Genomic DNA, 15,755 nt, shown 5'->3' with positions numbered 1-15,755 from the left:
TCTGCAGTGTAACCAAAAGAAGCCATCAAGCTATTTTTAATGTAAAATACATTTATTTGATTAAAACAGAAAAAATATCGAGCCCTTGGTGGGGATCAGTCTCCGGAAACAAAACACACCCAAACAAGTCGGCAGACAATAAAAAGCAAAAGCTGCCATTGTAGTTTCATTCCAATTATAAAAGCCTTCACTAATATTCATTAAAACCTTATCGAGCGATAAAGCAACACGTTCAGGCCTGTTGAAATAATACTTCATTACAAAAATATTAACAGACAATGCAGTTAGTCTTAATAAATACAGCTTAATTTCACTTTTGCCTTATTTTAGATCATTGTTTTATCCATAGCAGTTTTACAGATGAAAAGATTACATACAAACAGGGAAAAAGTGTAACTGCTGGTGTCCTTCATCAACACCATTACCATAAATCCTATATGCCCTAATCAAACAAGTTTAGTAACTACAATGCCTAAAGAACTACAGATTCATGTTAATATTGATTTCAAACTAAAAGTTACAAATAAAACATGCAATATATAATTAGTTAACGCTAAAAGACTATTATTTTACAAAATTACTATACAACAGAACACATCGTGCCACTTATATTGACAATTTGTTCAGCTTCAAGTATGATATAGTGCTCAGCAAATTGGCAGCACTATAAAATGTCATATGTTGTGTTTAATAACTTTTATCCAGACACAATCAGGCTGTTCCTCGCTGAAACGTCACACCGGATTGTTGTTTACTTCTCGCTAAGGCCTGTTTCACACCGCGGGCATTAGCAGCATATAATGTAAGTGAAGCAGCTGCGTGTTGATACGTTTTCAATACGTTTGTATGAACATCAAGCTTTCAAGGAGGATTGACCTCCGTAGGAATTTATGTAAAATGCTCACGCACCTTAACCTTCACTTAAAATATGGCAGTGGAAATGTACGCTAGTACAAAGGCAGACAAATGACACCCTCGTTTTTGCTGCGACTACATGAAAAACAGTAATCTGAACAATTACTACAAACTTGATAGTTGTAAAATCTAATTTAATGAAATGAATTACATTTAAAAGGATAATTCATCCGAAAACGAATGTTCTGACATCATTTACTCAATACAAAGTGCATCAGGTTACAAAGCAGAAAGTTCTGTTTGTGTGTAACTTGCATCAAGCCTGACAAACATGTTTTTAACCGGGTGCGTAGTTCCCTCCATTATTTTCTGTTGTTTCACAAAAGCTTACATTGCAAAGAATACGTTTATAATGCATTTCAACATATTTTCTGTCGAGTTCAGCTGTAAAAAAACTCAACGTACTACGCGGCACCACGCTGCTCACACTGTAATTTGTTAACATGGTCAGCAAAATGAATACCTGCCGCTTGCGAGTGCAGTGCGAAACAGACGATAGTACTACGGCCAATTTCACCTCATGCATTTTCTATGAATACCTGTAGGCCAGGTAGGCTGTCTAGCCTATAGTGGTTCCACGTTATAAATATTTGCCATTACAGATACCTGCCGCATTTGTCTTCTTTTCTCTACACCCTATTTTTCTTTCCTAAATCACAGCACAGCACATTTTTTGCCAAAGAGGCTGGCAGAACAAAATTATACACAACGATGTTAAAACTACATAAGCTAACATGACAAAAATCTAATTAAGTTTCCAGTATGCAATGATTAATATTAAAAGTTATCTACTTCTTATTTTAACTTGGCATGTATTTAATCTACATATAAAAAACAAGTGTCATCACAAATAAAGTCTCTTCGCTAAGGCTTTAGCCGGTGGCAGCTAGTGAGGTGGAGTGTTGTGCTTTATTTGCGTTTTCTTAGCACTAGATACATCAAGCCGCTAAGCAGCGTCATGGGGAATGCGACCCAGGCTACGACAAAGCAGTACCCATAGTCCCCCTTCTCAAACTCCTTGTCCTTGAAGTTTAAGTGCTCTGCGGTGTAGATGGATGCAGCCGTCATCACACAAAACGCTGCAGAGGAGAACAAAAGGACAATTTAGGAAAATAAACGGTTTTATTCTGCTACAGTCACATAACAATCCTACGACAGCAGGTTGTGCTGTAAATGGTACATAAAATTCAATTCTTGTTTATCAACACTGTGACTATATTGTACTTTTTAGGAGTACGGTCTACAAACAACTGTTGAGAAATTCCAAATACACTTTTCTATACACATGCCGAAAAGATCGGAATACTCACAGGACAAGAGCTGAATGATCGCTGTGAAGACGAATCTCTCCCCTTGCTTCAGACGGAAGAGCTGAAGGATAAAGGCGAAGAAGCCCACACAGCACAAGATAGTGGCCAGTACCAAAGTGGCCTGCACAGCCTGAAGATAAGCTGTTGAAGAGACAAAATACACATTCTTTGTAGAAATGTATTTATACGGTGAGCAGAAATGGATATAGATGTACATATTCTGTTATGTTGCTTTAGGGGTAAACTTTTATGATCCAGTGCGCTGATATACATATAAACAGAAGCATATCACAGGTCGGAGTTTAGGTTTTATCTTACCTGCTTCATTGCTTGCACTTTGTGGTATATCATAACAGTCTGTAGTGTTGCAGTGGTACCAGAGATCCATGGTGAACTTATCTGTAACCCACCATGCCTTGAAAAGATGGAAAAAAAGAGTTTGAATTTCTTTCTCATTTTAAGTTATCTTTTTATCATCATATTTACTTATGAACATACAGCCACGTAAAAAAATATGAGACCATTCCAAATTTTCATTTCAAATCAGCAATAATGTTTGAACTTTTCCTAAATACATGTACAAACATTACTGTTGTATTGCTTAAACGTGAATATGAACTTGTTTTCTTTGCTGTATTAGAGGTCTGAAAAAACAAAGCATCTTTTCCGTTATTTTGACTTTATTTTCTATAAAACACTGAAAATAATATTGTCTCTTAATTTTTTCTTCGGCTATACAGATGGCTCTTAAACACTGTATAATGCATATGGATATGGAACAACTACATAATCATATATAAAAATAAAAAAATGTAGAAAGGACAACAAAAACAATTTAAAATGTAAAAGGAATGTTTCTATAAAGAATGATTATGCATGTGGGTTTGTTTGGAGGACAAAGAAACAACAACAAAAAAAACCATTCCACTTACATTACTGATGGTTGCTATGAAGAGTAATATTGCTGAAACGACATGGAAGAGGATGATGAAGGCCAAAATAATCAACATGGTTGGCGTTGAAACAGAAAATCAAAAGCAGGAGAATCTATAAAAGAAAGAAAAATGAAAATTATAGACATCCTGAATAAACAATACTCCTGTGACATTGAAGGGCTGAAATGTGATTCGTTTTCCATACACATGATTATAATGAAACTCTTTTGTGCCATTTTTGAGCCGTTTCACACCGTATGTATTTGCATGGAATGGATGGAAACCATTTTTCTTCATGGCTAGTTCTGTTTCCAGTCTAAACCAAGTCTGGGGCAGGAGGAATTTCAGAAAAAGCCCTGCTGACTTCATTGTTCTGCCAGTCCTGATAATGCTACAAACTTCCTGCGCTCCACGCTCCTGTCTGAAGCTCCATTCAGGAGAGGATTTGTCTGCAAGAGTTTAAAAACGTCGGAGCTCACTCGGGATTCGCCAACAAATGCTGTGAGCTTTTGTCTACGTCACACGCGTGCCTCTGAGGTTGGCTTCTAATAAAATCCCTTCTGATTCACTGCAGTATGACCACATACAGGAAGACGATATATCTCAACCTGTACCAGACCGGCTCCACGCAATTTATGAATAGCCTCATATAGTGGGTGTGAGGTTATACTGGAAATGAGAAGTGACTTATTGACTGAACTGAAAAAAAGTGTTTCTATTTTTATAGCAATAATAATAAACACAACACAAAGAAACTCCTCTCACTAGCATCAACCAAGCACAGAAAGTGCCTTAATAAAAATAAAGACGTTGGGCTCAGTTTATTAAAAGCATAGTTAAAAATAAAAATCATTTATTCACCCTCATGCACTCAAAAAAATGAACTGTCACTGTTGTTAGTTTTACTTAACCCATCCTTGTTCACAGTACATAATGAATGCAAGTAACTACATTAACGTAAGTTAACTATGTTATTTATACAAAAAATGTAGTACTGTCAGCTTTACTTAACAAGTGTTTGACTGGTCAACTTAATATTGTTGAGTAGAACGCAAAATTGTTGAGTTTACCTAATATAAACAAGTTAATTCAACATGACTGGTTGAGGGGGATTTTCAGTTCCCAGCATGCTTTGCCTAAGACTGCATTTAGGCAGTAAATTTCGAAATGTAGTGTTATTTTAAGTGTTTTTCAGTAAAGATAAAGACTTGTTTGTGCTTAATGTTCATTTATCTTTGAGGTTTAAAAGAGTTTTAGGGTTACCATTGTTTAGAAGAGTGGTACATGTGCTTAGGCTGTGACAGGTTAACGCGCCCCTGATGTCTTTTGCATCATTCAATGAGCTTTAACTGTGCTAATGCCAGTACTGAGATGCCTCTCATCTGATGTGCTCATTGTGTTTTGACTTACATGCAGTAAGTCTGTGTATAATTTATGTATGACAACAAAAAGTACCATTGAGAAGGATAAATATCGAGTGCAATTAACTCAAAATTGCTGGTACAATTTGAATGGTTTGGATTTACTCAAAAAAGTTGTCAACTTTACTTAAATTTCAACTACATTAAATTAACAACTAAACTGTTAATTGTAGAAACTACTCAACATATTTGCGTGGAACCACTTGACACTACTTTTTTATGTAAATCCAACAATCATTTTTTTGAGTGTGTCATTCAAAATCTGTATATACTCTTTTTTTCTGTAGAACACCAAAAAAGATATTTTGAGTAATGCCTCAGTGGTTTTGTGTCCATACAATAGAACTCAATGGGGTTTAATGTTATTAAATTTGGTTACCAACTTTCTTCAAAATGTCTTAGTTTGTGTTGTGCCGAAGAAAGAATGTCATACACAGGTTTGAAATGACAGGATGGTGAATAAATTATGACTATTACTTTAAGGTCATCTCAAACTGCCATGAGGTGGGATGTGAATGCTCTCCACTCCACCATCACCACCGTGCAGCAAGTGCATACGAAACTACAAACACCATCAGAAGGAAAACGTGAAATATAAATGAAAAGATATACATGTTAACTAAGATGACACTTAAAAGAGGTAAAATAACACTGGTTTTAAATTTCTGTAATATAGCTACTAAAGAAAGGAGAGACCCATATGGTGGTTTAGACAAATAAGGGCAGTTAAGATGTAATGTAGGACACAGGATGTGGCATCTGAACAATGTAGAGTTTAGGCGGGAACGATGATGACAGAATAGAGGGTTACGGTCTGAGCTCAGCCTGAAGAGAAAGACAGAAGCACCTAACAGGAAACCAACCTCAGTACACACGGGAAACACATTACAGGTGGATGACGCTGGTCCATATAGTTTCTTTGCTCTGTGATATTCACAAACAAAACCATTTAAACTTTTTAGAGGCACTTACATGAAAATAACTACAGAGACTGAGAATGTTGGCTATTTCTTAAGAGATCTATCTTCCCTCAGGCTCAACATTAGTCTCTGTGAGGTGTTAAGTGGAAGGTTAGTCCCAACATGGTGTCTGTCCACACGTGGACTTGATTTTCACAGCATCTGCCTTCCTGTGTCGCACTGAGGCGCGTGGCGGGCTGTAAGGGGAGGGGCATGTTGTGCCCCTCCCCTTTTCTAAAATCACATAAAATGTGTTAAGATGATGATTTTGAGAAAGTTCCTGATGCCAAAATACAAGATACACTTTCCTCAAGTATGCCATGAATACATTATTGTTACCTGCAATAACTTTAAATTGGAAATCAAACACATTAGGTTCAAGCTGAAGTGTGTGTTGTTTCATACAGCTTTAGGTAAACCGTTTGAGAGTTCATTTCCCTGAAGAGCGTAAACACTGTGGCTCTGAGGTGCTATCAAAACACTGAGCAGCAGCATTTGCTAAACCAATGGTGTGAGTTTTAGAGCGGGACTATCCCTTTGATAGACGGGAGGGGGAAGGGTATGAGAAAAGAACTAAAATGCATTTTAACCTGTTTTAAAAGGGTGGTGATGATAGTCGCATTCAAGAAACAAGTCATCTAAAGTGAAAAATCTGTCATCATTTACTCACCCTCTTGTCATTTCAAACTTGTATGACTTTCTTGCTTCCGCAGAACACAAACGAAGATATTTTAAAGAATGTTGTTAACCGGCACCCAATGACCCCGAATCAGTTCAATGTACGTTCTCAAGAGTTTCTGGGTGGTGCCTTTGGTTAATTTGCCAAAACCCATAATTGCACAAAATGTGGAATTTAACAGAGAGAAAACTCCGAAACACTACAGCTACTGTTTTGTTGTTTGTCACCAATGAATGACGGGCCATTGAGAAGAACAAGGAAAAATGAAGTCCTTTGACTTGACAAAGACCCGCCATACACAAAACACATGTGGTTGTAAAACATACTGAAAATTGGATGTTGGCTACACAGAAGCAATATCGTCTGGCAAAGACCCCCCAGGCCTATTGAGGAACAAAAGGTCTACTGTAGAAGTTCACCGTGACCAACAGCAAGCATGAAATGAGCTTGATGGGGAGATTATCTAAAGCAGGAAAATACATTTAGACAACAATTTTGTGTCTTTTCCAAGAGAAGAAAGTTTTTCACACCCAGAAGCAAAGGCTGACTGTGCGTACGCACCGCCAGCGACTCTGTCGCTAGTCTCTTGCTACGAGGTCATTTGAAGGCATTCCTAGATATGGTAGCTCTAGTACCAGCTATAAACAAACCCTACTGTAATTGACGGGAGACGGATGACGTGAGCTCCGCTGCTTTACTCCTATTGGTAGTCGCTCCTGAAAGTCGCTCATCATTTGCATAAAGTTGAGCAACTCTCAACTTTGTCACGTCGCTAGACACGCCCACTTCCTGTAGCCAGCTCTCCATTGAAATGAATGATATCAAGTCGCTTGATGTCGGTGTGAACGCACAGTTAGCAGAGAAATTCCCCCCCATCATTTACACACCAAATCTTTATTTCTCAAAACCTAATTCCTCCCAAATACATCAATCAAGTAATATTATTGTCCCTTTTCCCCTTACAAGCTTCACTGTTGATTTACTCAGCCTTAACCTAATAACCTTTGCTATGTACCTATTATTAAACTGTTTACCGGGCACATGGTATCACTCGTGCTGTATCAGTTTGAAAAGATAGATCAATCAATCTTCTGTGACACAAATCACATACATCTGGACTACAGCTGCGTGAGAAAAATCCAGATTTTTTATTTCAGTCTCATAATGGAGTCGGGGGTTAAGGCACCATTGAAGTTGGTATAGGTTATGAGCGTTTATCTTGGAAACAGGCAGCGTTAGGCTGTGGGGTTTGTCTCCCCAATCCTGTGGCTTCATAACAGCAGTCATAACACCCCTGTACTTCCCAACCATCATTAGTAAATTAGTAATTAATTGGAGTCAGCGCTTTAAAGGGTAGCAGATAAGCCATGTCTACTTATTTCTGCGAGTAGAAATCCTTGTCTATGTGTGTATGAACAGCTCCAGCAGTTCCTCTATGCTTGGTGGAAAATGCTGACTTGAGTTTCACTTTAATGTCATTTTTTCATAAAAAAGCCGCAGTCTCCAGCAGGCTTCCAAGTCGTCCACTGCTGAAAACAGAAAGTGGAGTCATGGAACAAATGACTGAGATGAGACGGAAAGCTCCAGTACCAACCTGCAAATCCAGTGCACGTGTGCCTGTGTTATGATGTTTCAAAACGCTGTTTTGTCAAGAGTAAGGATGGTCAAGTGTGCAGTCACCAGCATAAAAGTCTAGCTGGCTGAGGAAGCCAAGGTTTTGGGGCGTTAATTAATTTTTTTACAATGTAGCTTGACATTTTTATCTAATGTAACAAATAGGATACTCTACTTTTAAACAAACATAAAACACCGTAAAACAAAAAAATTGTTAGAGTGTTTATGGTAGTAAAATAGAGGTAAATATTTGACCTATATAACCATATGTCTATATATACAGTAGGATTTAAAAAAATATATATATATATGGCATCCTATATATAGATATAGGATATATATATTTGCCTCTCTTATTATCTCTATTTACCTCAATAATCTATCTCATATATACAGATCTATATATAGGAAATATACAGTATATTAAGGTAAAACCAAAGGATAAAGTGATTTTCAATTACAGTATATGTGGCTTCAACATAATTTTACGAGGTAGCTATTTCCTATAAATTTGTAGGACTTCATTCATATGTTTTAGTGTCATTTGCTTTCACATCAATGATGGTTTGGTTTAGAAGTGGGGCTTCGGTATGATTTCTAGTATTTGTACGTTTTTGTACAATTCACTTTGTACGAAATCATACAAATTAGCCACCTCGTAAAATAGTTAAAAATTCCTGTGAGATCAGGTTAGTGGTGTTTTTCAGAAATCCCTCACTCAAGGTTCAGGGTTCCAGAGGTGGGTGATGTCCTCACTGCTTGAGAAAAAACAACTTCTCCAGCATTCTGAAGTATCTCGATGCTAAAAGTCTAGCTGGCTGAGGATAAAAGATCATTTCAAAGGATTAAATCATGATAAAATGATGACTGAAAGACACGTTATACCGCTCAGTGTGACCTAACCTGACCTTAACCACCCTGACAGTGTTGAGCAAGAGGGAAAACCTCAAAGTAAACGAGGGATACGAGAGGCAATGTTTTAACATAAATTTGACAGCGCTCACGGTTTCAAATGTCGACCCAAGGCGTTCATGGGTTTTTTCGTCCAGAGACCAACTCTGACTTTGAGATCTGAAAGAATACAGATAAAAGGGAAGAAAAACGTGCAATGGGTCAGAAGTAGGAGGAAATGATGAGGCACGGAGTTCTCCTCTCTGTATGCCCTTCATTTTGCTCCTTTTTTACTGTGAGGATGAAAGGAAAGGAGCTTTAAAAGAACAGTTCTCCGAAACAGCTGTGACGCCGTGAAGGTTAACAGCCACGGATAAACAAAATCTTCATCTCCTGGGAAGTGTGAGCCTTTCTTTAAGCTATAAAACCGATCTAATTAAGATCAATGCCTTTTTACTGACTCATTTTCACTGAAGCTCTCACATATTGCACATTCATTTCCATGTTTATCCTATCAGGGGCAGGAGTTTGTTTTCAAACACAGTCATAAATTAAAAGCAGCCCCATTCTTGCTCAATAAAACTAAAATTAAGCACAAGCAGCTGAAAATGCGCCTGCTGGGTCTCATGTAGCCTACATGATTTCTTAACAATCATGTAGTAAATCATGCAAGTAAACACACAAAGGCATCAAATTTGTGATAAGCGCTGCTGTACAGCGTATTTTGTGTAATCTGTAGCCTAGATCTGTAATCTGTGGGGTGCGTTACAAATCAGTACAAGACTCATTTTAAACCATCAAGCAAACAAGTAAAGACTTCTTTGTAGTATTTTCTGTGGTTCTTTCTTGTGATGCAAGACCATACTTTCTCTATTACTGGCTAAGAGGGGAGTTTTAACTATACAGTTCATTTGAAGATTGCAGAATTCAAAGGTCATTCACAAAAAATGTATACATCCCTAATCCTACCTACAAAAATGTACATCTATTTTGGCTAATCTAGCACTAGTCTAAGAGTATAAAACTCTCATCTTAAAACAAACAAACACAATATTAGACAGACAGAGAAAAACACACGCAGATATAATATTAGACAAACAGACAGACAAAATAATACAGATAGACAAACACCAGGACAAAATAATAAACAGACAGACAAACATGCAGACATAATATTAGACAGACAGACAAACACACACACACACACACACACACACACACGCACACACACACACACACACACACACACAGAGACATAATAATAAACAGACAGACAGACAGACAGGCTGACAAACACAGAGACAAAATGTGACCCTGGACAACAAAACCAGTCTTATGGGTAAATTTTTCGAAATTGAGATTTTTACATAATCTGAAAGCTGAATAAATAAACTTTCTATAGATATATGAGTTGTTAGAATAGGACAATATCTGGCTGAGATACAACCGTTTAAATCTCTGGAATCTGAGAGCGCAAAAAAATCAAAATATTGAGAAAATTGCCTTTGAAGTTGTTAATCAGGGGCACTGTGGCAGACCATCCACTCACAAAAATAAAGTTTTTATATATTTAAGGTAGGAAATTTACAAAATATCTTCATGGAACATGATCTTTACTTAATATCCTAATGATTTTTGGCATAAAAGAAAAATCGATAATGTATTTTTGACTTTTACTAAAAATGTTCCCGTGCTACTTAAGACTGGTTTTGTGATCCAGGGTCACAAATAATAAACAGACAAGCACAGCACAGTGACAAAATAATAAACAGACAAGCACAGTGACAAAATAATAAACACACAAGCACAGCACAGTGACAAAATAATAAACAGACAAGCACAGCACAGTGACAAAATAATAAACAGACAGACAAAAACGCAGACAAAATATTAGACACAGAAAGACTAAATATTACAGACACACAAACACACAGACAAAATATTAGACAGACAGACAGACAGACAAACAAACAGAGAGAAAAACAGACAGACAGAAAACAAATTTATAGAAGGTAAGACAGACAGACATTCATAATGATAAAGAGAGAGAAAGAAATACAGACAGAAAGAAAGTTAGAAATACATACAGTTAAATACAGAAAAACAGACAGACAAAAGAGACAGAAAGACAAACAGGAAAACAGACCGGCAGACAGACAAACATACAGAAAGTGATACGCACATACTGCACAGACAGATAATCAGACAGACAAACACACAAAAAACAGACAGAACACAATGTGTTCAACACATTCAGAAAAACAGACAGAAAGTCATAAGTCAGACTAACAGACAGACAGAAATTTAGATATACAGACAGACAAATGCTGACATCTCTGATAATCTTTTGCCCACTGCTCAGCTTCTGCCTCATCATACATGCTCGTGAACGACAATGTGAACGCAAGGCTTGTTTTTAGAGAAAACACAAAAGCCGGAATCGGTGCATCGGCATGCGTCCAGAAACAAGGGTTTAATGTACAGAACAAAGCTAAGCTTTGTTTGTAATATAGTCTACAAAGCAAAATAAACTCCACCCAGCAGAGTACTTGGACACGAGAAAAACTGACAAAAAATGAGAAAAACAACAAACTCCCAGAGAGAATGACACGTAAAGTGTTGTACACTCTGCTGCTCGTACTAAACCTTATGGATCTCCATTTCACAACCCTGAGGTCCTGCAGTTATTTCAACACACTACTGGGCAGTTTTGGCACAACAGGCTGCTTTTAATTTCATTAAGGGATTGTATTTTGGCAAGGCATGTGTGTTCCGGCTGCAACTGATCTCAGGAGGGTCCTCATTCACACTCGGTGGGGTCCCACTCTGCCCTCGGCCAGGCCTGCTGGGCTGAAAGTCTGCGCTGGGTGTGATTGGCTTCCATCTCAGGGTTCGCTGTAGCTCTACCGCAGAGCTCTGATGTTCAGGTGCTCCAGGCCCTGTTTTCACATCGCATACCGCAGATGACACGCCGTGAGATTAAGTAACAGCTCCCACATGGAGCTGTCAACAGACACGCAGGCAAACCCCCGCAGCCGTATCCACACAGTCCCTCTCGCCGGGTACCAAGACTGATGCGTTTAATTCATCCAAAACCTCACAAGTTCCTTTGATCAGAAGATGAAGAGAGGACGCTTGTTCTTCTCGAATTTGCTTCCAATGTACTTAACAGCAGGATTCCAGGTTTGGGGCTTTAAACCTTGAAGGGATAGTTCTGAAAATTCTATCATTTACTCATATTCATGTCAGTCCTAACCTGTTTGACTTTCTTTCTTCTGCAGAACACAAAAGAAGATATTTTGAAGGATTTTGGAAACCAAACAGCATTGGCCCCCATTGATTTGCATAATATGGACACAAAACCACAGAGACATTTCTCAAAATATCTTCTTTTGTGTTCTACAGAAAAAAACACAGGTTTTAAATGGCACTAGGATGAATTGATGACAACAGATTTTTTTAGTTTTGGGTGAACTACCCCTTCAAGTGTGCTAAAGTGTGCTTTGGTTTCAACATTGAAAAGTCCAAAAATCTTAAATAACATGGAAAAATTCAAAATCAGATTTAGAACTGAAAACAAACAAGTATAAGAATGTACAAAAATAATCATAAACAAAAATATTTACGAATCTATACAATTTCTAAATAATTGTTCATATACAGTAGGTAAATTTGTAACATTAACGGGACATTCATCCCAAAATAAAAATTGAAGAGCCTCTCTCCATCCTCTGATTCTCCAACGGCTATGTAAATGAAGCTCACGGGTCAAAAAAACGTGCTAGTAAAATGACGCCGTAAGGCGTGTGCATTTGAGACACAAATCCCTCTTTTGCCTTTAAGTGGATGTCTGGAGAGAAGACCCTCCCCCTGTTTTCTTTCCCCCTCTTGTATTTAGTATGGAATGTGTATGCGTGTTTATTGCTAAGCCCGCAAGTTGTTTTTGTGTTTGAAGTTAGTCTGGGTCTCTGGTAAGACCTGGTTTTTCATACGCTAACAGGGCTTTAAGCTTCAGAAATTTCAGCCCTGAGCAGATTTGGCTACCGAAGTCCACAGCTAGACATGTGCAATTCATTGTCTTGATACTGAGCCCTGCCCCAAAACATGCAAACAAATCTTAGTGTCCCAGATTCGCAGGCTCTGACTGGCTTTAAAGTTCACTCGTTTTCCAGGGCACTTTGTCTCCGACACACCATTGACCCTCGATTCCGCCTCTCATTGAAGATAAATGAGTTTTATTGTTTTGCTTTCCGTAATCGGTGAAAACAACGACAGCAAAGCCTCAAGTCAAACAAAACATTTAGCATTGGATTGCCTTATTTCTCATCTCATTTCACAGCATAATGTTGCTGGCAACACTCCAGTGATGTGATATTAACCGCTAAATGATCACTTCATGAGAGTTCATGACCATATTAAAGTATAAAATTGAGCTCGCTGTAATGTATAATAAAAAAACACAAAAGGTCCAGACAGAGCTTAAGCCTGGCCAAAGGGAGAGGCACTTCCTGATCCACTGACAGCATAGATTCTAATGAAACTGCCCATCCGCAAAACAACCTGTTGCCCATCCACTGGAAACCCCTGCAAACAGCAAATTTATGAATGGTATCAGATCTGTTAGATCAATCACTGACTCGAAACAAAACTGAGAGAAAAAATCAGGGTTGGAAACAATTTAGTCAATAAAAGACTGGAAAAGTGACTCTCACTCTTGCAGAATGGAAAATTAATGGAGGGAAAAGAAGTCATCACTTCGCTCAAGTCATCTATGAAAAACACAGAATCACAACAGAAGGAAAAAAGACTTGTAGTATAAAAAGAATCGACAATACATTGCACACTGTGTGTAGGACAGTGTTGGGTAAGTTACTCTGAAAAAGTAATTAATTAGTTCAATAATTCAATAGTGTAATTAGATTACTGTACAAATTACTCTCTCCAAAAAGTATTTAATTACTTAATACTAATTACTTTCTATATCCTATATCAACCTTGATTAGAATTGATTCAAGGATAGACATGAAACGGCTCTTTTAATTCATTCAAATAAATAATATAAAACTACATAAGTTGTTCTTATTAACTGACCAAAGTATACAAACGTGCGAAGGATATATTAAAGCATAAATTTTAAAGGGAGACTTGATGTCAATTCCACTATTGAATATATTACACAGTATTTAGTTCAATTACATCAGAAGTAACTGTAATTAAATTACAGAAAAAATAAGAGTAATCCTTTACTATACCTTTTCAAAGGGAAAGTAATTAAATTACAGTAACTAGTTACTTCGTAACTAGTTACACCCAACACTGGTGTAGGATGATAAATGTTTGACATACAGTATCTGTGGATGTGAGTTTTCATGGTGGCCAGACTATACAGTATATCATACTGTGCTATAGAGCAAAGGGAAAGGTAAGAATGTTTGTGCACGTATCTGTCTTTGATGGGAAGGTTTGAATTGTGGCACTGACTGGGCAGACCAGCGTCTGGAAATCTAGTCCTGTGAAAACTGGTCCACCTCTAAACACACAAACACACCCCACCCCCAAAAACAGTCCCATGAGCAACGGGGGGAACATGCCACCACTGCCTATCTCTCTCACATACACACCCTGAACTGAATGAAAACAAATATGTTTGACATGCAAAATTAATCAAACATGCAAAACATGTCGTATGGCCACCTCAGGGACAATGCTAGGTCTTTTACAGTAAACCACAAAACGTCATAACATTGTAAATGTTTCATAACATGCATTTTATTTAACGTTGATCATGTGATTTCTAAGTTATTAGCAGTTTCTTCTTATTTATTGTGACTGGACAGTTATGTGATGTTGTTTGAAAAAATGTTTTACTATTGAAATGTCATTTAATAAATATATCCATTGTTTAACAATTATCCATAGTTTTTCATCTATTTGAAGTGTTCTTTTTATTTGATTATTTGTGTTTGTAGTAAAACCACAGTAATTACAATACCATTGTCTCACTAGTAAACATAATATTTACTTTATACGTGATATTTATATAGTTACTGTGGTAAAAAGGCAAAAACATGGTAACTCAATTTTTAAATAATGGTTTGCATTGTATGTACTCAGAAATAAACTATTTAAACATTATCTAATAATAAGGTAACAAAAGGTGAAAGCGTATAAACACACTGTAAGAGATGTAATGCTGTCACCAGGGGGCGATACGCGAGACAAAGTTAGTATCACTTCAAACTTTACCGCACATTAAACACGTTTTAAATACAAACGTCTCTAATACAATACATACTGTACGTCTTTCATTGTTAAAATTCAATCTTTAAAACGGCATTACTTTTACCAAAGCTCTATTCACAAGTAAACACTAATAATACTAGGTTAGTGATTCATCATTGAAGCATCAGTAAAAACGCATCAGCGGCGCGCCGAGCACACACGCACCGCCAACGCCCCTTTCTTTACAAACTCTCTATCCTCTTGACTTATAAGCATCTAACTTCTCAAACTCATAGCTAAAGCCACAGACAGCAAAAATCAACACAGCTACTCTATCCACAGATGTGAAATAACAAGTTTTGCGCTCTTAACAGCTGGTTTGCACGTAAAAAACAGGTCACTGGTTATCATACACACTTACCGCGGTAGATGAGTCGGAAGTGTCAGATATTGTAGCCTAAAGTTTGGAAACGGCGGCCAGATGTTGCGACGAGGTGATGTAAGCGTGAACGTGACGGCGAGATAACGTAGTAGTGAAATGAGGAAAAAGTGCGCGCTCCTCCCCTCCAAAATCCTGAAGGGGCAGAAGTCTAGTTGGGTGTGGTCTGCAACTCAACACGGGCTGTGCTGAGGGAACGGGGAGGGAAACTTATCTGGACGCGTTAGGTGTTGTTGACTGTGTGTACGACATTCTTTGTGTAATGCTTCCTTTCGGATAAGGTTTAACACTCAAGAAGTATATACAACCTTTTCACTTGTACTAAAATGTTCACGTGGCTCAACTGGAACGAATTATTACGCATTGCGTG

The 15,755-nt window shown here is 37.6% G+C and overlaps 1 protein-coding gene across 1 annotated transcript; it reads right to left on the bottom strand.

Annotated features, from left to right (window-relative positions):
* Positions 1 to 37: 37 nt before the first annotated feature.
* Positions 38 to 15,515, bottom strand: emp2 (epithelial membrane protein 2). Its single transcript, XM_057345160.1, has 5 exons — positions 15,368 to 15,515; positions 3,158 to 3,272; positions 2,544 to 2,640; positions 2,226 to 2,366; positions 38 to 1,994 (listed from the first exon to the last, which is right to left on the bottom strand). Exons 2-5 carry the CDS (start codon positions 3,233 to 3,235, stop codon positions 1,825 to 1,827), a joined length of 486 nt encoding a protein of 161 aa, XP_057201143.1. The 5' UTR covers positions 3,236 to 3,272; positions 15,368 to 15,515; the 3' UTR covers positions 38 to 1,824.
* Between the last annotated feature and the right edge of the window lie 240 nt (positions 15,516 to 15,755).

This window comes from Triplophysa rosa, linkage group LG11, assembly GCF_024868665.1.
Source record: "Triplophysa rosa linkage group LG11, Trosa_1v2, whole genome shotgun sequence".
NCBI classification, from domain to species: Eukaryota; Metazoa; Chordata; class Actinopteri; order Cypriniformes; family Nemacheilidae; genus Triplophysa; species Triplophysa rosa.
This window is presented reverse-complemented; position numbering and strand designations above follow the sequence as displayed.

Bases quoted from the DNA above. Each gene is read 5' to 3' on its own strand.
- emp2 (XM_057345160.1), bottom strand. From the start codon at position 3,235: ATGTTGATTATTTTGGCCTTCATCATCCTCTTCCATGTCGTTTCAGCA. The intron at 2,641-3,157 runs GTAAGTGGAATG...CATCTTTTCAAG, and splicing joins TCATAGCAACCATCAGTAAT to GCATGGTGGGTTACAGATAA. The intron at 2,367-2,543 runs GTAAGATAAAAC...TCTCTTCAACAG, and splicing joins AAGTGCAAGCAATGAAGCAG to CTTATCTTCAGGCTGTGCAG.